The sequence below is a fragment of the Kryptolebias marmoratus genome, linkage group LG16 (genome assembly GCF_001649575.2).
Source record: "Kryptolebias marmoratus isolate JLee-2015 linkage group LG16, ASM164957v2, whole genome shotgun sequence".
Taxonomy (NCBI): Eukaryota; Metazoa; Chordata; class Actinopteri; order Cyprinodontiformes; family Rivulidae; genus Kryptolebias; species Kryptolebias marmoratus.
The window spans coordinates 10045719-10067526 of NC_051445.1; the positions used below are offsets into that span (position 1 = coordinate 10045719).

General features: G+C 40.4%; 3 protein-coding genes across 4 annotated transcripts; all 3 read left to right on the forward strand.

Annotated features, from left to right (window-relative positions):
* Positions 1-275: 275 nt before the first annotated feature.
* si:ch1073-90m23.1 (rap1 GTPase-activating protein 2) lies at positions 276-8701 on the forward strand. Its single transcript, XM_017415407.3, has 19 exons — positions 276-437; positions 550-582; positions 703-793; positions 970-1005; positions 1081-1128; positions 1961-2152; positions 2227-2324; positions 2906-2984; positions 3740-3793; positions 4005-4088; positions 4174-4274; positions 5262-5391; positions 5543-5704; positions 6112-6183; positions 7461-7547; positions 7670-7825; positions 7905-7988; positions 8067-8086; positions 8166-8701. The coding sequence occupies exons 1-19, from the start codon at positions 367-369 to the stop codon at positions 8245-8247; spliced, it is 1680 nt and encodes a 559-aa protein (XP_017270896.1). The 5' UTR covers positions 276-366; the 3' UTR covers positions 8248-8701.
* Positions 8702-9683: 982 nt separating this feature from the next.
* On the forward strand, positions 9684-12858 carry LOC108235447 (glutathione S-transferase kappa 1). The gene is made up of 7 exons (XM_017415468.2): positions 9684-10093; positions 10165-10246; positions 10323-10451; positions 10795-10940; positions 11033-11149; positions 11244-11337; positions 12177-12858. The coding sequence occupies exons 1-7, from the start codon at positions 10025-10027 to the stop codon at positions 12224-12226; spliced, it is 687 nt and encodes a 228-aa protein (XP_017270957.1). The 5' UTR covers positions 9684-10024; the 3' UTR covers positions 12227-12858.
* Positions 12859-14569: 1711 nt separating this feature from the next.
* On the forward strand, positions 14570-21712 carry styk1b (serine/threonine/tyrosine kinase 1b). 2 transcript variants are annotated; one of them, XM_037980529.1, is made up of 10 exons: positions 14570-15012; positions 15870-15919; positions 16934-17193; positions 17966-18295; positions 18379-18560; positions 18662-18736; positions 19769-19977; positions 20133-20173; positions 20925-21021; positions 21097-21712. In XM_037980529.1, exons 3-10 carry the CDS (start codon positions 17175-17177, stop codon positions 21287-21289), a joined length of 1146 nt encoding a protein of 381 aa, XP_037836457.1. In that variant the 5' UTR covers positions 14570-15012; positions 15870-15919; positions 16934-17174; the 3' UTR covers positions 21290-21712. The 2 variants fall into 2 exon arrangements, with proteins under 2 accessions (XP_037836457.1, XP_017270909.1); XM_017415420.3 differs by having other exon boundaries at positions 17023-17193.
* The last annotated feature ends 96 nt before the right edge of the window (positions 21713-21808 follow it).

Below are 21808 nucleotides of genomic sequence, written 5' to 3' on the forward strand. Positions count from 1 at the left end.
AAAAGTCTCACCCATTTCTTTATTTATTTACAAGACTATCTTTAAAACTAGCCTGCCGTAACCGCCACGCTGCTACTAGAGTTTATGATAGATCAGTGACACGACGAGGCAGCCTGACTGGGTCGTTTTTTTATGGCTCGAGCTCAGGCTGCACATGTGACCGTGAGCGGGTTAATGCTGCCTGTTTGTCTGACTACAGGACGGAGGGAGGAAAGGGAAGCTTAAATGAGTGAGTGGCAGGGGGGCAGAGAGGAGGAGGAGGAGGAGGAGGAGGAGGAGGAGAGACAGAATGATAGAGGGAATTAATTCAACCTCAGCCAGCCCTGATTGACTCTGTGTACAAACATCCAGAGTGACACCAAAGCCATGGAAGGAGAGAAGAGGAGTGACATGTCACTCTCTAGAAAGAGAAGTTTCACTTTTGGGGCGTACGGCAGGTGAGTTATGTTCTAATTTGCGGTGAATGAAGTTCTCTTTTATTACACATTTTTCAGTCAGAAACAACCCTTTTCATTTAAGAAGAAGTTGTTCTCACTTCCTTGTTCTCAGTGTGGACAGAGTCACCTGCGGGGATGAGACAAGGTGAGGCTTTGTTTTCACCATCACTTGCAGCTATTTTGAACCTGCGTTTGAACTCTGAGGGCAGGAGGAGGGGTGACAAATTGTGCTGCGTTGTTGATGTAAACCAACCTGTTGCTTCAGACCTGAATCTGTGGAGAACAGCCTACAGGACGGCCTGGAATCTCCATCCAGGGACAGAAAGCCCTCGCTCTCCTCCAGTGGCAACCAGAAGGTACAAAAACAACAAAAAAACCCCGTCCTTGCCTTAATGTTGTTTGAAGACGTTTAATAAATTCTCATGGAAATGCAGTCATTGTCATATTTTTGTTTAATCATTCATGGTGTTCCTCTTCCTCCTTCCCTTTTTCTTTAATGTCACGTCCATCTGACGGCTGTTTTCTGTGTCAGGAAGCAGAACTGTTTGAAATCATTGCGAAGCTGCAGGTGAGTTTCAGGGGGATTGATCTTGTGTGATACGAGCAGCAGATGTTTGTCATCGATAATGCTCTTGTCCATCAGGGCAGCAGGATCGATGAGCAAAGATGTGAATTCCCACTACCTCTGAAGGTTAGTGTTCAACGAAAACCCTCAATACGGATACGGCGCCTCGAACAAGTATTCACCTCTTGAGCTTTTCCACATTTTGTCTCCTCACAACCTCGACGTTCAAAGTGTTTTACTGGGATTTTATGTGACAGGTTCTCTTCTCAAATTGTCCTGTATTTAGCGCCATACATCTCCTCATCAGCTCTGACCAGCTTCCCTGTTCCTGCTGAAGAAGAGCATCCCCACAGCATGAAGCTGCCATCACTGTGCTTCACAGTGGGGATGGTGTACTCAGGGCGATGTGCGGAGTTACAGCAGCTTTCTGCCAACCTTGATGTTTTACATTCAAGCCTAAAAGTTCAGTTTTGGTCTCATCTGATCAGAGCAGCTTCACACGTTTGCTGTGTCTCCTTCATGGTTTGTGTCAGACTGCCACTCTGCCTGGTATGTTCCTTGGTCTTCATGATGCTTTTTGATGACCAACGTTCTGTAACAAACCTGTGAGGCCTTCACAGAGCAGCTGGGTATATACTGAGGTTAAATTACACACAGATGGACTCAAATTAGGGGATTATGGAGACGGTTGGTTTTGCTAATTTTTAGTGAGTAAACAGGCCTGATTACGCTTTTCAGATTTTTGTTTTGTTTCGTTTATCATTTTCTTTCCACTTCACAATTATGGACTACTCTGTGGTGGTCTATCACATAAAATCCCAGTAAAATAATTGAAGTTTGTGGTTGTAACAGAACAAAATGTGGAAAATTTTAAGAGGTGTGAAAACCTTTTCAAGGCGCTGTATTCGTCTTTTTGTGTCGATGTGATTTTTCCCCGGACATTCATCCAACCTTTTAGTCTCAGCTTTTAACCATAGGTTCAGATCTGCCCCTCATCCTTCCCTCCAAGCTGGGAGGCTACTGGATCGACCCCCCTCTGGAGAAGCTTGTGGACCTGAGCCCCACCTCCTCCCACCTCGATCCGGAGAGCTACGACCTCATGGAGCGAGATGGCGAGGCCAAAATCTACCACGAGTTTTTCCGCTCACGAGTGAGTGCCCGGAGACTGAGGAACTATGTGTCAACTGTTACAGCGTGATGCTGATATTTTATCCTCTTCCTCAGTATCATCACTCATTCACAGCCGTGGATCCATCATTGGGGCCTCTGGTTCTCTCTGTGTGTTTGGAGGAAGAAGAGAATAGGCTGCGGGTGATACTAAGGTTGAAATTTTGCCCATTTTAATCTATTTTATACCAGTTTTTCATAAATACAGCAGCTACTTTACTGTGTTTTGTTTCTGATTTTATTTTTGAGGGGATAAAGTTTTTTTTTTCTCTAATGAAAGATAAAAGATTGCTCTCATGTGAAATCTGAGTTTAGGACGGGCAACAAATCAGTTGTTTTAAATAAAACTTTTGGTACTTTTATATTTAGGATGCATTTCTAGGTGAAATGGGGGGAAAATACATTTCATACTCAAAGTTTTAAAGTGAGAAAACTTTGTCTACCTCTGTGAATTGTGGACTGTTTATTAATCGTAAAAGAGAGGTGATAATCTAAAGTGATCTCATTAAGATGGTAATCATTTTGTTTCAACAAAAGTTGAATTCATAGAAAGTTACATTTAAACTACATTTACATGTAATATTTTCAACATCTCAGATCATGCCTGAAGAGGTTTGTTTTATATATACAGTATATATATACATATTAATTTGCATATCTGATACCGTTAATACAAGTAGCTGCATCCTGGATCACAAAAAATGAAATTAAATGAATGTCTCTTTTTCTCCCACAGGATGAAGGAGTGCTCTCTGCATGGGACTTTCTCTGTGTCAATTTTCCCCAACATGCCTTCTGCTGTGGAATTAGCAAAGGTACAAGCATATGAATTTTAAAATGAAAAGATGTACAGTATTTAAGTTAAATAATCAGGTCAGAGAGCATAATTAAAACTTAATAATGAGAGCATTTATCAACATTAAACAGAGTACTGACATGAGTCTGTTTAACAGAGTACTGAAAGGTGAGGTCATTTGCTAAAGGGATAATGTTTGTGCACAAAAATGGCAATAATTCAGTCAGTTTTACAGATACTGAGCTAAAATTTGATGTAGTAGTCGCTGAGTCATCCACAAACACATACTCTGAGTGGGACATGTTGCATCTAATGGTTTTCTTGAAGGTTTAACCGAAACAGCAACAACTTTGTCATTTTTTGACACAAATGATCTCATAAACTTTGTCAGGAAAGGCATTCCTCTAAGGAACTCTGGGCGTTTAATTGTTCATGTGTTTGTATGTATTAAGCATTTTTTTGTTGTAGATCATCAGAGCATGCTGTCAGTTTGACCCATTTTGAAAAATGATTAATAATCTATGTGAAGAAATTCTTTTAGTTGTTTGTTTTGTTTTTGTTTTACAAATTCAGGGCAAAATAAAAACGTGCACTGTAACTACTTACTTCTATATTTGTGTCTTAGAGGTAGTCAAAAGAGAATTAGGAGAGTAAAACGTACTTCCTTTGGTGGTTTGTAGAAACTGCATTTCTAAATGTGAGAAAATGGTATCAGTATCAAAAACTGTCTCCTTGAGATTTTTTTGAATTGTGTTAATTTTGTTCTTTTTTTAGATGCTCTGTGATAAAGTGACTGTCTTAAAGTTTGATGTTGTCAGCTACCTCAAGGTAATACTCTTAAAAAACAGAGTAATTTCACTACTTTTAATATTAAAAGGTGTGAGAAACAAAGGTGAATCAGCATGTTTATTACAAAAACCTTGAAATCTGAATTTCAAAACAGAACCCTGACATGATTCATTTTATGCTCCTGGTTTTTTTTTTCTCAACTTTGAAACTTCTTCCAATCTACATAAACCCTGTCTCCTTCTTCCCTCAGGCTCCAGACCTCATAACAACATTTGATGAGCACAGAGTTTCGTCTAATTTTAAATTCGGAGTATTATACCAAAAGGACGGGCAGGTGAGGCTAAATGTCTTTTTATATATACACGAATGCAATTCATCACACCCGCTCCCTGTCAGATAACACATGTCTGTGTCTGAAGCTCACAGAGGAGGACATACTGAGTAACAACGAGGAAAGTGAGCCGTTCAAGGACTTCCTGTCGATTCTGGGTGAAACAGTTCAGCTGCATGGATTCACGGGGTAACAGCTGTTTGTAAAATCAGGCCCGGGTTTTCATTAACCTGTAGGCACCATTTAAATAATTATTAGTGCGTGTACCCCACTGCCAGCTTATGATAAATGATGGTAAAACCTTAAAAATACTCTTAGAGGTGATGTCACCCGATAGAGTGAGGCGTCTTGTGACATGTTAGCTCAGAGTATGTGTTGCAAATGACTCTGCTACTACCACACCAAATTTGAGCTCTATATTTGTAAAAATGACTGAGGTATGACCATTTCTGTGTAGGCTAATGTTGACCATCATGAATTGGATTGGCTTCACAAGTTAATTGGTTGGAGATATGCACCCAAAGGTCACTTTTTATTCAGATTTGTCCAGAGGGTTCAAGAGATATTTTGCTAACCGACAAACGGATTGACTCTAAAAGTTAATGCCAGAGTTTTAAGGTGTTGCACAATGTGTAGTGCTTAGAGTGTGTGTTGGGGATGAATCTCAACAACTACCACGCCAAAATTCATCCATCCATCCATCTTCTTCCGCTTATCCGGGGTCGGGTTGCGGGGGCAGCAGCCTAAGCAGGGAGACCCAGACTTCCCTCTCCCCAGCCACTTGGGCCAGCTCCTCTGGGGGAACCCCAAGGCGTTCCCAGGCCAGCCGAGAGACGTAGTCCCTCCAGCGTGTCCTGGGTCTTCCTCTGGGCCTCCTCCTGGCGTGACGTGCCCGAAACACCTCACCAGAGAGGCGTCCAGGAAGCATCCTAATCAAATGCCCGAGCCACCTGAACTGGCTCCTCTCGACGTGGAGAAGCAAAATTCAGCTCGGTATTTATAAAACTGGCTGAGTCGTAGCATTTTCCGTGTGGGCAAATGTTAATTAGCTGCTGCTGCCATGTTGAATTGAGTTGACTCCAAACTTAATCAGTTGTAGATGCACATCCAATGATTATTTCTGAAGCGCTTCATTAAGAGTCATCCAGTAGTTCGTAAGATGCGATCTTTTTTCAGCTTCAGAGGAGGACTGGACGTGTGTCATGGCCAGACAGGAAGTGAAGCGGTCTTCACTTCCTTCCGTGGTAGAGAAGTCATGTTCCATGTCGCAACGAAGCTGCCTTACACCGACGGTGACCCACAGCAGGTCAGAGAGCCGTCTCATCTGTGCTGACGATGATTCATGCATCTTTCTAAAATTATCTTCAGACAACTTCTCCAGAAAACAAAAGTTTCTTGAGCAGAAACAGGCAGTGATTTCCTCTTTTCCTCCCTGCCTCCCATTCGCGCCTCCTCAGTTACAAAGAAAACGACACATTGGGAACGACATCGTAGCTCTGGTGTACCAGGACGGCCAAACTCCCTTCTTATGTGACGTCATCAAGTCTCACTTCCTGCACTGTTTCCTGGTGGTGAGAAGAGTTCAGAGGGAGGAAGAGGCAGGTGGCGTGGCCTACAAGGTGGGTGATTTATGAAGACAAGCTGATGAGACAAAGGAACATTTTCACTCATTTCTATCGTTTATTTACGGTAAATGATGCTTTTGCCCATGTCTGTGTGTGTGTCTGCTTGTTCGCAAAACAGACAAAGACACACACTTAAACACACACACATTATCAAACGTTATCACTCCATCTATATCTATTTACTTTGCATCTTGTGTGAACAATGAAATTTACATTTATGCTCATTCATTTTGTTGCATGTTACTTTTATCTATGATACCGAGCTCAAACAGATTACTTTTGTTTTAACCTCACTGCTCAAATATGAACTTATGCACTCATGTATATATATATATATATATATATATATATATATATATATATATATATATATATATATATATGTTGTCTCTTCCACCCAGGTGTCTGTTACAGCCAGAGAAGATGTTCCTCCTTTCGGTCCGGTCATCCCAGATCCTCCCTTTTTCACAGACGTAAGAAACATCAGTATTTCACGGTCTTAGAAGCGTAATAAATCATTTCATCCACTGTTATTTCCTGACGCGTCCAGTATTTTTCCATTTGCAGTCAAGCCACAGTGTTCTTCATTAGACTTGGGGAAAAGATGGTGTCTGTGTCTGGCTGTGCCGCTTCCTCTGTCCGTATCTCTGTCTGTTTTGTATGTTTAATCAGTGATTTTGTTGCATTTAATAGTCATGCGTTGCTTACAATCTGAGGACTCTTTTAAAAAGCACTTAAAAACTTTCTTGATAAAACGGGCTTTCGGTTGAATGTTGTATTTTCATTGTGTGTTTTAATTGTCTTATTTTACCTTTTTATTGGCACTTGTTTTCAATTGTTATTTTACAGTTTTTTTGTTTTAGTTTTATCTGGGAAAGGTGCTTAATAAATAAATCATACTTACTTACTTTTTCTCTGAGAATCTCAATTTTTGACACATCACAGTAAACAGGCTGGTTAAACTTAACATAAAAAGTAAGGAAATGTGTGTTTGGTCGATTATTTCTTTGTTGTAACGGCGCTTCTTGGCAATAAATCTTACATCATTGGAAAGCCTGTTTATTTCCTCTTAAATGGAGCCACATTTGTTTGGAAAATATGTTTGTGAGTTGAGTAGGTGGGATTGCATGCATAATCTTCTCTGTCAAGCAGCTCATTCTGTGATTGGTTTGACTCCAAAGTGACCAAGACGACGAGATGCCATCCCACAGCAGTGTGCGATGAAGCTGGTGAGCAGCATGAGGAGGAGGAGCCAGGCTGTCGTGGCTGTGTATGGTTCTTTCACATGTTACTTAGGCCCCTGTTTGTTAAATGAATAAATTCTTAAATTGTCTTTTTTTTCTTCAGACTTCAATCACTGGATCCAATAAACAAGAGTCAGTAGCAGAAAAAGCATATAAGGCAGAGAAGATTTGGAAAGTTTTTCATAGGGGCAACTCAGTGTTGCTCAACCCACAAATGCATTTTCCTCACAAAAGTGGAACAATTTATGTGGAATTAAACAGCCTTTCCAACAGTTAAAGATGTATTGTCAAGAAGCATTGCTACAACAAATAAATAATCAATCAAACACATATTTCCTTAATTTTTAGGCTAGGTTTAGACACACTTACTGCTAATTAAAGTTTACTGTTGACCTGCCATGGTTTAATGTGTTGTTGGCTTACTTGTTCGGCATATAAGCCATGTGTACAAGTCTCTACATTGTGTGTCAGGGTGACAAACAGTTTTCTTCTGTCTCGTCTTTTAGCGTTCGCAACTGAGAGAATTCCTTCTCACCAAGATGATCAATGCAGAGATTTCCTGCTACAAGGCCGAGCAGTTTAACAGACTGGAGGTAGAAGGGAGGAAAAAAAAAACATTTCACTGATGCCTTTTTTCCTGTTGCCATCACAGGCCTGTTCTTGATGTCATTTTCCTCTGACGTATGGGGTTTTCTTCTGCTTGTCTCTTGTTTAGCTGCGTACGCGCTCATCGCTCCTGGAGAGCTTGAGAAATGAACTCTTCACCCGTTCCCGGTGCATGATGGGCGATCCATCACTCGTTGCCGTCCCCGCCTCCGAGGGAGTCCGGGCTGCATCTGAGGGAAGTGGAGGTTTTATTGAAAATTTTAAGGTGAGGGCTGGAACGCAGAAACACGTCTAAATGTGACTCATTTATGTGCAGCCTTTATTTTTACTTTTTCATCCGTTAGAGAGCCATCAGAGTTCGGAGCCATTCGTTTGAGAATCTGGGTGTACCCAGGAAGATCTCTGGCAACATGTCACACAAGCCTAAGGTAAAAAAAAAATAAAAACAAACAGATTTAACTACCTATTTAAAAAAGACTGAAGTTATTATGTTCTTCTTTTTACAGCCAGAGAAAGATGGAGAGAGGTGAGGCTAAACAAATATGTAATATTTGATATTTTTATGAGCTGAGGAGGAAACAGCTCATCGTTCATTTCCTTTTCAGTGACAAATCTTCAGGACTCCTGTCTGACGATTCAGCAACATCTGAACTCAAAGATCAAGCGAGTCCTCAAGAGGAGACATAAAAAACACTTTTAACTTAAAGATTTCAGAGCCACACACTATTATAGATTAGCCTTTACGATCTATATCATTGCTGTGGATTGCTTATTTGTAAATAGAGTGTAAAAGTAAATAGATTTTTTCAGAAAATGTAATTATTTTACAATCATAGAAGACATATTTTAGAATACAGAGATCCTTTAAATTGAATTAGATTGATAGTTTGATGAATAAACTCCCAAGAAAGATTAGGAAATGTAAACAGTTTCCATTCAGTTTTGTTTCCGTAATGAGTTTAGATTGAAGTAAAGGATGAAAAACTTGTAAAAGAAGAAAGATAGAGTTCGTTTTAGGGCTTGATTTATTAATCTATCACCCAATAAAGGAGTTCAGTGATACGGGGAAAAAAAAACAAACATTTGTAGCAGTTTTTTAAAACACCCACAATATAAATAAACATTTATGGTATCAATACATTCAGTCATACAACCTGGTACCTACAAGCTATTTACAGGGGTACTTACAGGGAATTTATAGGGGTACATAAAAGATAATTACAGGGTAACTAAACAGTACTTACAGGGGTACCTGTGGGGTAATTACAGGATACTTACATGGATACATACTGAGTAATAACAAAATACTTATGGTACTATATACAGGGTAATTACAGGGTACTTACAAGTGTATGTACAGAGTACTTACAGGGTACTTATGAGGGTATGGCTTTTCTGTAAAAAAACAAACACTAAAGGCAGCATAGAGTATAAACAGCAATGTTATTGACTTAATTTTGGTCGTTGTATTATTTTGTGTGTGTGTGTTTTAAGTTTTATAAAGGGTTCACATTATGTCAATTTTGTTTTATAAAATATTTATGTCTTTATGTGCTTTCAGTCTTGTAGTGTTCTGTGAAATGTTATATTGTTTTCAAAAATATTTTTTTTTCTTAAATGTATTCTGTTGTGTTATATGTTTTGTTTACTGTCGGTCTATAACATAGCAATATAATTAAAAAATGGTGTGTGTAAACTTCCATCCAGGTGGCAGTATTGCATTATACAGCTGAGGAAAGAGAGAAGAAAGAAACCAGAAAATAAATACAAGTAGTTGTATTTTTTTCTTAGGAAGAGGAAATTGTAAATAATGCTATACATATAATGCAGAAATAAATACACTTTTGTAAATTCTCAATAAACCAAACATTTTAATCCTATCAGAATCGAAATAATATATTTTAAGAATTAATTGAGAAGTTCAGTTGCCTTTAATTCATCTTGTTTAAAACAAAGAACAGAGTTGATCAAAGGTCTGAGGGAAATAAAAATGTAATTTGACCAAGAAGACGTTTTACGAAAACGTTTAATATTTTATTACCTTCCTGTCTGAAAAACACAACATGGCTACCAGCTGGTGGCGCCGGCGTACCTTAACATTGTTTATCTACTGCTAATAAACACCCGAAGAAGAAGAACCCGGAAGCGGTCGAACGTTTATTTGAAGTTTTTCTTCAGAAATAGCGTTGTGTTTTAAAATTTGTTCTCTGCAGTTTTTCTGTTCGGCTAATGTCCTAAATTTTAGGAAGTTTTAGAAAGTCTCTAGTTTATTTTTTCACAAGTTTATATCCGAAATTTAGCTGCAAACATCACGTCTGGCTGCTCCGCCTGATGTTAGTTGAACTTTGACTCACTCGGAAACGCTCCAGGCTGCTTGAGGTAAAGGCAGACTGCCTTTGTGTCCCACATTAATCGATTTAAAAAGAGTAAAAGAGTCCATCTAAACACCTGTGACCTCCTGAAGATGAGCTCCAGGAAAGTGGTCGAGCTGTTCTACGACGTGGTCTCCCCGTACTCCTGGCTCGGCTTTGAGGTTTGTTTCCTGAACAGGTTGATTTTACACACAGCTTTTCCCCCTCCACCAACACTCGGTTGTGTTTACAGATCATATGTCGCTACAGAAATGTGTGGAACATCGAGCTGAAGCTGCGTCCTGCGTTTCTGGGAGGCGTCATGCAGGGATCAGGTGAATACACGTGGTGTGTTGATCTTTTAGGTGTTTATGTGGACTTAGACTGAGGTCTGATATGTCTTCATGACAGGCAACAAGCCTCCAGGTCTGGTTCCGAACAAGTTTCTCTACATGACCAAAGATCTGGACCTCTTGGCGAAATACTGTGGTGTCCCTCTTCAGCCACCGTCAGATGTCTTTGAGGCCATGTTCCAAAAAGGTACAATTACAGTACAAGGTACAGAGCTGAGCAGAGAAAATCAGGTTATTGGCTCTGTCTCTCGTGAAACTGAAGCTGAAATTTAAGGTTAACGAGTAAAAAATACTAAACTAAAAGACATAAAGCACCCACTGTGTACATAGATTCACCAAGTTTTATATTACACTTTATTTGGGTTTTCACTAATAAACTTCTTTACATTTATTACTAGTAAACAGTGGGCATAGTACTGAGTATTCTGATACTTTCATAGTTAGTTGGTAATCCAGTTTTGCAGAAGGCAGCAGTCGTGCTATTTGCTCCAATAAAACAGAATGTCAGGTCCTCCTGTTTTTGTTTTTAGGTACTTTGTCTGCGATGCGATTCGTGACAGCGGTGCAGCAGCAGGAGAAAGGTGGAGACAAGCAGGTGGAGCAGGTTTCCCGCGAGCTGTGGAGGCGGATCTGGAGCGAGGACAAAGACATCACAGAACCTGCATCCCTCTCTGAGGTCAAACCTTCTTTTATTTACTTTACACAAACACACGGGAGGCATCTCAGTAGGTTGAGAGGGACTCTTTACTCTCACGTCTCTGGTCGCAGGCAGCGAAGAGAGCGGGACTGACTGACGGTGAGATCCAGGAGGTGCTGAAGTTGTCCACCTCACAGGAGATCAAAGACAAGCTTAAAAACACAACCGAGGCTGCGCTGAAATACGGGGTCGGTTGAGCTTCAGCTCTCCTTGTAGAAGTAAAAAAAACAACAACATAAAAGTGAAATAACTAAAGCAAATCTTCCCTTTGCCTCTTCACAGGCGTTCGGCTTCCCTTTGCTGGTGTGTCACATCGACGGGACGCCACAGATGTTTTTTGGGTCTGACAGATTCGAGCTGATGGCCCACTGCATCGGTGAGAAATGAAATCCTGTCAAATATCTCACTATTTAGCCTTAACTGGATTTATTTCACTGGAGACACTAGCTAAAAGAAGCAAAACACTACTTGAAAGTAGCAAAAAGTTAGCTAAAAGCTAAAAGTAGAAAAATTATAACTAGATGCTAGAAGTAGCAAATGGCAAGCTAAAGGCAAAAATGAGCAAAATGCTAGACAAGCAGCAAAAGCTTAGCTAAAAACAGCAAAAGGTTAACTAAAAGTAGGAAGGACTAGTTAAAAGCCAAAGTAGTAATAGGGTGGCTAAAAGTAGCTAAATGATAGCTAAAAGCACCAAAGGTTAGCTAAAAAAGCAGCATAGGCTTAGCTAAAAGCTAATAGGAGCAAAAGGCTAGATAAAAGTATCAAATGGTTAGCTAGAAGCTAAAAGTAGCACAGCTGTAGTTAAAACCTAAAAAAGACCAAACCAGACTCAGTCTGCTGAAGCTCAAAGAGAACAAAGTTTTTGAAGAAGTTGAAAAAATCTTAATATTTTTCTATGGTGAAATTATTTGTAAATAAATTAAAACATTTTGAAAAGTGTAAAAAGTTACAAAAACCCAAAGTCAGAGCGTCCACTCCCCTGAACGAGCCGAACAGTTTGATTCCTGAGTGGCTAAAAAAAAGCACAAAAAGAAGTTCAAAAACAACAGCGTGAATAAAGTTCATTGTTAGGTTTTACCCACTCCTGAGTAAAACTTCAGACTGACAGAACCAAACAAAAGGTTTTTACACACGAACGTAATTAATTTTGAAAAAAAAAAGGTGTGTCCAAACCTTTATTATTATTATTCAGTCTAGCTGTGTTCTCTGTTTCAGGGGAGAAGTGGTTGGGACCCAATCCGGATAATTCCGCTGCCAGGCTGTGAGCTGAGAGCCGTCTGCTCGTCCTGCTCTCACTCCCTGAAAAGTTCAGAATAATTCGCTGACACATTTCGAACCTCCTGAATCTTCAGCCGTGCCTTCTGCAATCAAGCAGTTCTCAGTAAACCTGAATAATTAAGAGGCGGGGCGGGCGACAGAACCTGAGATGAATCTTGTGCTCGGATCATTTAGGACACTTAATGTTTGCCTTGGGAAAAAATAAATAAATAAAAGTTTAGTTTGATTTAGAAGTTTGTTTTTTTTCTAAAGCAGCAGATACGTGTTTGATATGTAACTGATTTATATCCCTGTTAAGTTAATTCACCTTGAATTTAATCAGAAGGAATCATGAGGTTTTGTTGATGTTTGTGCTTCTAATAAAAACACTAATTTATGAAATAAGAGCTGCGTTTTGTTAATAATGCTGTCATCAGCTCTGAACTTGGTATGATGCTGAAAACTTTGTTAATCTTTGGATAAATTTACGTAAACATGAGCACCAACAAGATAAGAAAATCCCAAATAAGAAGTTTGACGAGCACATTTTTTACTCCTGTTTAGGATGTGAAATTATAAACATGAGTGGAAAAAAAAAAGTAAAATAATATGTGAGCTTAACAATTAAACTCTAGAATAACATGATTTATTGCTGTTAAAGAGATGAGTCAAAATTGAAACAACAGTTTTCTTTTTAATAAAGAACAAAAAGCATTAACACTTCAAAGGGCTTTTTTTATAATTTATAGAACAACAATTTCTGAGTAATACGAGTTTTAAAAAGTCTGAATATTTGTCCATAAACCAAATAAAATGCAGAAAAAACAGTTAATTCATCAAGCTGTCCTGGCAAAGAAAGTGAATAAAGTTAATGTGAATCATTTTAGTCTAACAAACATGTTTTCTAAATGATATTCACGAGAATATTATGTTGATAAAGAAATCAGATTTTGTGCCACTGGACGTTTATTTAGTTTTAATGAACATCAGTCCAACAGGGCAGCTGTAAACGCATCAAAACAAATCCTCATCCAGCCGATTTCGTCTCTTCATCTGTGTTGTGACACCGTGCAGACAGGAGAGTTTTATTTTGTGGTCATTTAATGATTGTTTACAAGCCAGTTTTCAGGAGAGGATTTCTCGGCTCAGACGAGGAGCGAAAGCGTCTCAGTTTGGGACAAATTCTTTAATCATCTGTGAAGCAAATCAGTAAAACAGAACTGAAGAAAATTACCTTCAAGTTTCTAAGTTTTCTCCCTCAGTTGAATAAATCAGAGGTGTTTTCTCCTTCCTGTGTGTGTGTGTGTGTGTGTTTACAGTAACAGAGGATATGTGGGTGTGTTTTGCTTTATGCCTGAATTGGTGTAAATCTCATCTTTCTCAATGTGGGTTAAATACGCTGCAGCTTCTTGCCACAACACGGCGAGTCAATAAATTATGACGTTTGTGTTAAAGTTCCAGTTTGACAACATCGGCCGTCATCTTCCTGTTCAGAGCTGCAGGTGTTTTATTTATGGACTACAGGTAAAACAAAGTCAAACCAGAGAACAACACAACAAAATAAAAATAAATACAAACTATGGAATTTATTTCTTTTTGGTAAAATTACAGTGAATGCTGAGAGCTTAATGACTGCAGAAACTGAACCTCATTTCAGTTGTTAAAGCTCAACAAAACAAGCTAAAAGCTAAATGTAGCAATAAGCTAACTAAAAGCTTAAAGTAGCAAAATGATAGCTACAACTTCAATGTAGCTAGAGGGTAGCTAAAAGCCAAAAAGAAGCGAAAAGTTAGTCTAAACCAGAAAAAGGTTAAATATAAGTTAAAAAAAAAACCACTAAGCAAAATGGTAGCTAAATGGCAGAAATAGAAAAATGTGAGCTAAAAGTAAATGTAGCAAAAGGCTAATTTAAAGCTAAAAGCAGCATAAGAAACAAAACCTGCTGGAGCAGGTTTCAGGAATCGAGGAGATAATATATTTTTACAGGGTAATAATTCGGTAATAAAGTTAATTATTTTGTTGCAACAATTGAAAGTGATGGTCCCTGTCGCCTGAATGAGCTGAATGTTTTGATACATGAGTGGCTAAAATAACCCGAAGTATGCAGAAGTGGCAGAGTGTGAATGTTAAATCAACATTAAGTCCCATTCAGAGAGAGAGAGACAGAGAGACAGAGAGACAGAGAGAGAGAGACAGACAGAGAGACAGAGAGACAGAGAGAAAGGGAGAGACAGAGAGAGAGACAGAGAGAGAGACAGAGAGAGAGAGAGAGAGAGACTTCTGTTGTCTAAATACTCCAGAGAATCCAGCCATGCAGGTTCCAGGTTAAAAAAGGCCAAACATGTGAGACAGAGGGCTGGAAACTGGACTGGGATGAGGAGCGGCAGGACCAGTTTCCAGGAACAAAGAGCGGAGAGGCAGGGTGTGAGGTGCCCGACGCCCGGGAGCTCCTCAACAGAGACGGGTTTTTTAATAGAACCTGCTAGAACGAGAACAAGCAGCAGAGGATCTGACTCTGCAGCATCACCTGGGCCCAGCCAGTGACAGAGACAGGAGGCGCAGGTGAGGGTGGAGCCAGGACAGCACGGCAGGTGGAGGGAGCAGCGAACTGATCCCCTGAGCCTGACGGATCAGCGCAGAGAAAACAACACCATGAGGATGTGAGGAGCTGAAGCAGGACGCCACGATCTGCTGACATCATGTTGTGACGGAGGGAGCCACAAACCCACCCTCTAAACTGGATTCAACTCCCTTACTTTCTTATTTGAAGCACAGAAGTATAAAAACACACAAGGTAACGACTCACTCTTGACTTACTGTCTGTTTTGAAAAGATAAAGGCAAGGGAGGCAGTCTGAGCTGATTTCTGCTGGGTGTCTTTACTTATTTAACACGATCCTCTACCTTATTTCCTGCTCTTCTTTAGGCCGTTTTCAGCCTGAGTCGGCGCCCTTTATGTTTAGGTGTTGGGTGTGTATGGCAGCAGAAAATGAGCCCAAAAAATGCAGATAAACAGGTTTAGACTTCTTGGACGTGACGTAAAAGGCTGATCGTGTGGGCCGAGAGTTTCCTTGTGTGGCTCAAATGTCTTTTCTCTTATCTTATATGATATATATCTTTACTAAAACATCAGTAAAAGAGTCATACGGCATGAAGATCATTTTGTTCCAGACGATTCCTGTGTCTGTGTCTGACATTTTCAAAGATGTGGCCTAGAAATGTGTCTAATAATTTAAGTGTCTTTGTCAAGCAGTTAAAAAAAAAACAACTAAACAGACTGAATAAAAAAAGGGGGAAAGGAAGCTTGGATGTGTTTTAACACAACATCTGAAGGTCTCATTTACATCATCATTAGGCAGACACCTTTTCTTCCTGGTTACGTGTCACATTACTGTGAACAGATACAGCAGGACTTTTAGGAAGGCCAGGCTCTGTTTGTTGTTATGGATCACATCCTGCGCTTCTATAGTATTTGTGTTCATCTGCAACAAAGGCTTCAGTGTTTCTTTTACGTGAAAAAAAGTGAAGTTTTAGTGTAAAAAGCTGGAAATAACCTGATGCTTCTGGCGGTGAAGTCTGGCCGTGTAAACGCCGCAGGATAAATGAACTTTTCCTGAAATCTGTCCCTTTTTTTGTTTGTTTTATTTGGCAGGATGTCGTCCAACTCAAACTCTCTGTGCAAACAGGGAGACACCGTCTGTGGTAAGTTTCATCTTTTGTGTTCATGAAACAGCTGATCCTCTCATATCCTCCCCCTGGTTACCAAAAGCTTTTATGTGGTTGATCAAAAATAAAAAAAACAAAGGTCTAGCATTCCTTGAAGGAATGCATGTCACTCGCCACCAGTCTCGGATTGCGAGACGTCACGCTTAGATTGTGCGTTGTAAATGACTCTCAGCTACTACCACAACAAATTTCCGCTGAATCGCTGTAAAATTCACTGAGTTACAGCCATGTTTGTGTCGCCTGACGTTGATAAGCTGCGGAGCCCATCTTGGATCAGATTGATTGAGTTAATCAGTTGTAGACATTCATCTAATGATTGCTTTCTGAGAGTTTCATTAAATTCTGTCCACTGTTTAACAAGATATTCTGCTAACAGACAAGCAGGGTTGAGTCCAAATGTTAATGCTAATGGTTTAAGCAAAGATCTTGCCCAATGAGTAGCACTTGGAGTATGTGTTGTATATGACTCTCAGCTACTATCATAACAAACTGTAGCACAATATTTGTGAAACTGACTGAATTACAGCCATTCTTGTGTTTTTCTACGATCAGTTGGCTGTGGCAACCATCTTGAAAAGGGTCAGCTCCGAAAGTTAATCAGTTGTAGATGAACACCCAGTGATGATTTCCTGAAAGTTTCATTAAAATCCGTACAGTGGCTCATGAGCTACCTTGCTAACAGACAGACAGAGTTAAATCCTTAGTGTTATTGGCAGAATTTTAAGCAAAGATCCTGCACAATCCATGAGTGCTCAGAATATTTGTTAGGTATTAATCTCAGCTACTACCACACCAAATTTTAGGTCAGTATCTGTAAAATTAACTGATTTATAGCCATTTTTTGGGCCCGGTAATTTTAATTAGCTGTAGCAATCACCTTGAATTGAATAGACTCCAAAAGTTAATCAGTTGTAGACGCACATTCGATGACTACTCCCTGAAAGTTTCATTAAAATCTATCTAGTAGTTCATGAGATATTTTGCTAACAGACAGACACCGGCGATATGAATCCAACCGAAACCCTTTAAAGCACGCACGTCTTTAAGCTCCTGCTGTGGAACGAAACCCCTGTGCGCAGAGATCCGCGTGTACGAGCAGGAGGTCATCGTGGTGCCGCTCCTCCTGCTCTCCAGCTTCCTGGTGGTCCTGGTCTTCATCCTGCTGCTCCACTTCTGCCCTGAGAAGGTGGAGCGACTGCGACCGCGCCGCCAGAAGTCCACCTCCAGGAGGATGCTGCAGGGCATCGACGGTGGGTGTCACACCGAAACACGCCTCCGAACACCGTTTTAAAAGGCTCCACGCTCGGCTGCATCCTGGTTGACGGGGTTTTTGTTGTTAGATAATATTCTATTAAAAGTGATCTAAATACATCCAAGAATATTAAAAGTTTCCACCTGTCCTTTAAAAGGTGCTGCTGTGGGTTGTGCTGTCGTTTGTGTGTCATAAATAAATGTTCAAGTCGTGGTTTAAACATCATCATAATGTTGAAACAAAACAGAAGATAGATTCCTCAAAGGCAAATGCAAAGCAGTGATTTCCCAATGATTAAACTCGTGTAATTAACATAATTTGGGATTTTTGTCAACGACATGGGTAACAAATCAGTGGAAACTAGCTTTACTGTGAAAGTAACGACATTTAAAAAAACAAAAAGCAATGTATAGAGTTTAGGACTGTTAATTGATTTATTCTTGTTACGTAAAGCTAATATATGATCCTGTCTGTACTAGGTACTTACAGGGTATTTATATTCAAATTTTTTTATCTACTGTTGGTTCTCAACTTAACCGGGTTGATTTAAATAGTTTTGAATAAAAAAATCTTGTCTCGGATTGATTTCTTTTCATGCATTCAACGAGAGCGACACAAAAACACATTAAAACCTAAAATACTTTATGTAATAATTAATGTTTGCCTAATTGAGATATCTGATTTATGTGGTTTCAGTGGAACTGCTGCAGTTTTTCAGGTCTGGGATGTAGCTCCTCCCCTTTAACGCTCCTCTCTCTCTCCGGCTGCAGCCCCGCCGGGTATCGATGTCCTCGAGCACGAAAGCATCGCCTTGGACATGCCCAGTTCCTACTCCACCTTCCAGCCTCCGAACAGCTTCATCACCAAAACCCTGTCCACGACGCCGAGTGCCTTCGCCAACCCCCCCGCCGCCGCCCCGCCGCCCGCCCGGACCAGCTTCACCCCCGTCGCCCAGCCCAGAGAGCTGCCCCGCCAGAGGCTGCCCGAGTCCTTCAACCTGGTGGCCCCTCTGCCCGCCACCTCCCTGCGCTCCGGGTCCTCCGTGTCCCTCTACAGGGCGCGCATGGAGAACAGGAACGTGGTCCTGCGGGTCCTGAACGGTAGGCAGAGCTTCGATTGACTCCTCTTTTTTTTTTAGATCCAGAAGTCTGAACCTGATCGTCTCCATCTTGGCCTCCTGCAGATTCGGCCGACGCCACAGAGAGACACGGCTTTCTGGGCTTCGCTTCCTTCCTGTCCCAGCTGGGACCCCACCCGTTCCTGCCGGAACTGCTCGGCGTGGTCTCACTTCGAGCTCCTCTGGTCACGGTGGTGGAGGAGCTGGAGAACCTGGACCTGCTCAGCTACTTGTGGAGGTGCAGACAGGTAAAGGATGCGGGGGGCAGACAACAACGAAGCTCTGCAAACCTGTACGATTTCCCTAACCTAACCCTAACCCTAACCCTAACCTGTGTTTGTTTTTCCAGAACAACGTGGATCCTCCCTGTGAGATGACTGAGAGGAGAATATTTACCATGGCCAAACAAGTGGCCTCAGCTCTGGTTCGTACACGTTTTACACTCAAGTCCTCGTTAAAATGTGTCTCTGTGTGAACGTTGATTCAGCATTCACTTTGTTCTACTATCCCATTTATTAAAGTAAAAGTACCACTGATTGTCATGCACCTGAGTGTGCGAAATTTGATCCATCCCCTAAGAGAACAGTGAGTCATTTGGTGATCTAACCCCCCAAATCCAACCCTTAATGCTGAGTGTCAAGCAGGGTGGCAATGGGTCCCATTTTTACAGTCTTTGGTATTACCCGGCCGGGGATTGAACCCACAACCTCCCAGTTTCAGAGCAGACACTCTACCACTAGGCCACTGATTTGTTCCATAATTTTCATTTTAGCCATTTGTGTATCAAAACATTCAGCTCATCCAGGAGCTGGGTGCTGTAACGTTTGTTTTTTGTAACTTTTATACAAAATCTTCAAATTTATCTACAAATATTTTCACCACCTATTTAAGATCTTTTCAGTTCTCTCAAAAACATCTTTTTACTTCTTGTGCTACTTTTAGCTTTTGGTAGCTTTTTGCTTCATTTAGCTTTTAGCTACTCTTCTGCTACTTTTAGCATTTAGTTCACCTTTTGTTACCTTTAGCTTTGAGCTACTTGAAACTATGGTTATGCTACTTTTAGTTTTCACCCAGTTTTTTTGCTAGTTTTAGCAAGCCTTTAGCTCCTTTTAGTTTTTAGCTACTTTTCTGCTGCTTTTATGTAGCTTTTTGGTTTTTCTTTTTAGCTATCAGCTTGCCCTTAGCTGTGTTTAACTTCTAGCTCCCATTTTACTGCCTGTATGTTACAGCTAGCCTGTAGCTCCTTTACTATTTAACTAGCCTTTTTCTACTTTTAGTTACTGTTCTGCTACTTTTAGCTAGCCCTTTGCTTTTTAAAATTTTTTCAGTTAGTGTTTTGCTACTTTTAGCTAGCGTTGTTCTATTTTTATCCTATAGTTATATCTTGTAATGATTTGCTCATTTCAGCTCATTTTAGTTCAGTTATACCATCCTTGTTTCTCGCTGGATCCACCAGGAGTTCCTGCACAGCAAAGATCTCCTGCATGGAAACGTCCGGGCCCACAGCGTTCTGGTCAGCGGGCAGCTGACGGCGAAGCTCTGGGGTCTGCACGGCGTCTACACGAGGAAGGACCAGAAAGCCACCCAGAAGGACGACCCCGGCATGAAGAAGTGGCAGGCGCCAGAAGTGCTGGTCAAGAAATCCGCCACTCAGAGCAGTGATGTGTGAGTGCTGTGGCACCTTCGTCACAAATCAGCTGCTGTTTTATTGAACGTATAGCCTCTAATGAATGTCTCCGCAGTTTAAAGTCAATAAAACTGTTTCGTAGAAGTTTCCTGATTTTCAAAGCTGATGTCCTTTTGTCTCCGTGTCTCTCCAGCTGGTCGTTTGGAGTTTTACTGTATGAAATGGCCACTTTGGGTAAGTCCAGCTGTAGCTTTTGAGGATATTAATTAATCCAAATGTACTTCTCTGAATACCTTTATCAGGGACTTTGAAAATGAGCAAAAATATTTTTTGGAGGAGGTCCATCTGCCCCCCNGGTGCCTTAAGCTGTCAGTTTAATTGTCTAAATTAGTCCAAAACAGGATCATCTGTCAAACTTTCAAAAATAAACCATTTGCTGTGACTCATCCAGTCTTCCACATGTTCCTGTAATCTATTTAGTTGAAAAAAAAAAAAAAAGCTAAACATTAAATTATTTAATTTCAATCTCAAAAAACCCAAATGCTCTAACCACTTAAATTGTCCTTTCAAAATAAAATGTTTGACTTTTAGCTTCTTGTGTAATAAATTCGCTACACTGGCTGTGCACGGATCTATAATGATCTTTTGGAATTAATCAAATATTAATGGATATTTTAATCAGATTTTTTTAAACAACATTTAAGTTTATCTACGATAAGATAATTTCTTGATTTTATTTTCTTGCAGCCAAGTATTTATTTTGTGTAGCATTGATGTAGTAAACATTAACTGTCACATTTATTACTAAATATTGATTTAGAGGATAAAAATAGAACCATTTTTAAAGATTAACTGAGTTTACGTTAAATGGCCACACAGAACACAACAACAGATTGTAAGGATTCAATTTCTATCAACTGCTCTGATATATTTCAGATTTGATATAATCAGGTTTGCATGAATTTTTGTTTTTTTCCCCTCCCAGGCGAAGCTCCGTTCGCAGAGATCTCAGTTAACGAGCTCCTGCAGTTTCATCAACGAGGAAAAAGTCTGAAGAAGCCCGCCAGCTGTTCCAACGCTCTGTGAGTGTCCGCCGCACGCCCCACCTAACGTCATTACAAACGCCCCACTCTAAAAAACCTAATTTCCCCCCACAGATACGCCCTCATTAAGAGCTGCTGCCAGTGGAAGGAGCAAGATCGCCCCCTGCTGGCTGAAGTGAGCCGAAAACTGGTCTCGGGAGAAAAGGGTGCCTCTGACAGAGTCCTGAAAGCGCCCGGGGCGATTAACATCGAGCAGTACCTGCAGGAGGCGGGATATGGAGAAACCAACAGCTACACGGTTTTCTGATCCGGCGCTGCCAAAGAAGAAGAAATATTTGCACTACAGCCTGAAAACCAAACGAGGAACTTTTACACGATGCAATAAAAGCGTCCTTAAACTGTTCTGAATAATTTTAAGTTATTCTTTAGATTCTAAGTTGTGTAAAACGTCTTGATAAATTACCAGGAGACAATGTATATCATTAAGAAAACTGATTCTTTTCTTCGGGTTCATTTGGGAAGTCATCATGTCGTCTTGTTGCTGTAAACCTGACCTGGGAGCATCTTTCACCTGAGGGTTAAACCAGCCACCCATGACGGGTTTGTAAACTTTGTATGAAAAAAAGCCAAAGTAAATCAGCTGAGATTTTATGTATATCTATGTGTATGTTTTACCAAGACATTATTTGTTCGGGCATTTGTAATTAAAATGAAGGAGCTATCACCGTGATTAAAGCTGGTTTACCCTAAAAGATCAGGTCATATGTACGCCTCGGAGCTCAAACTGTTTACACAAACTCAAATGGGAATAAAAAACACGGAACTG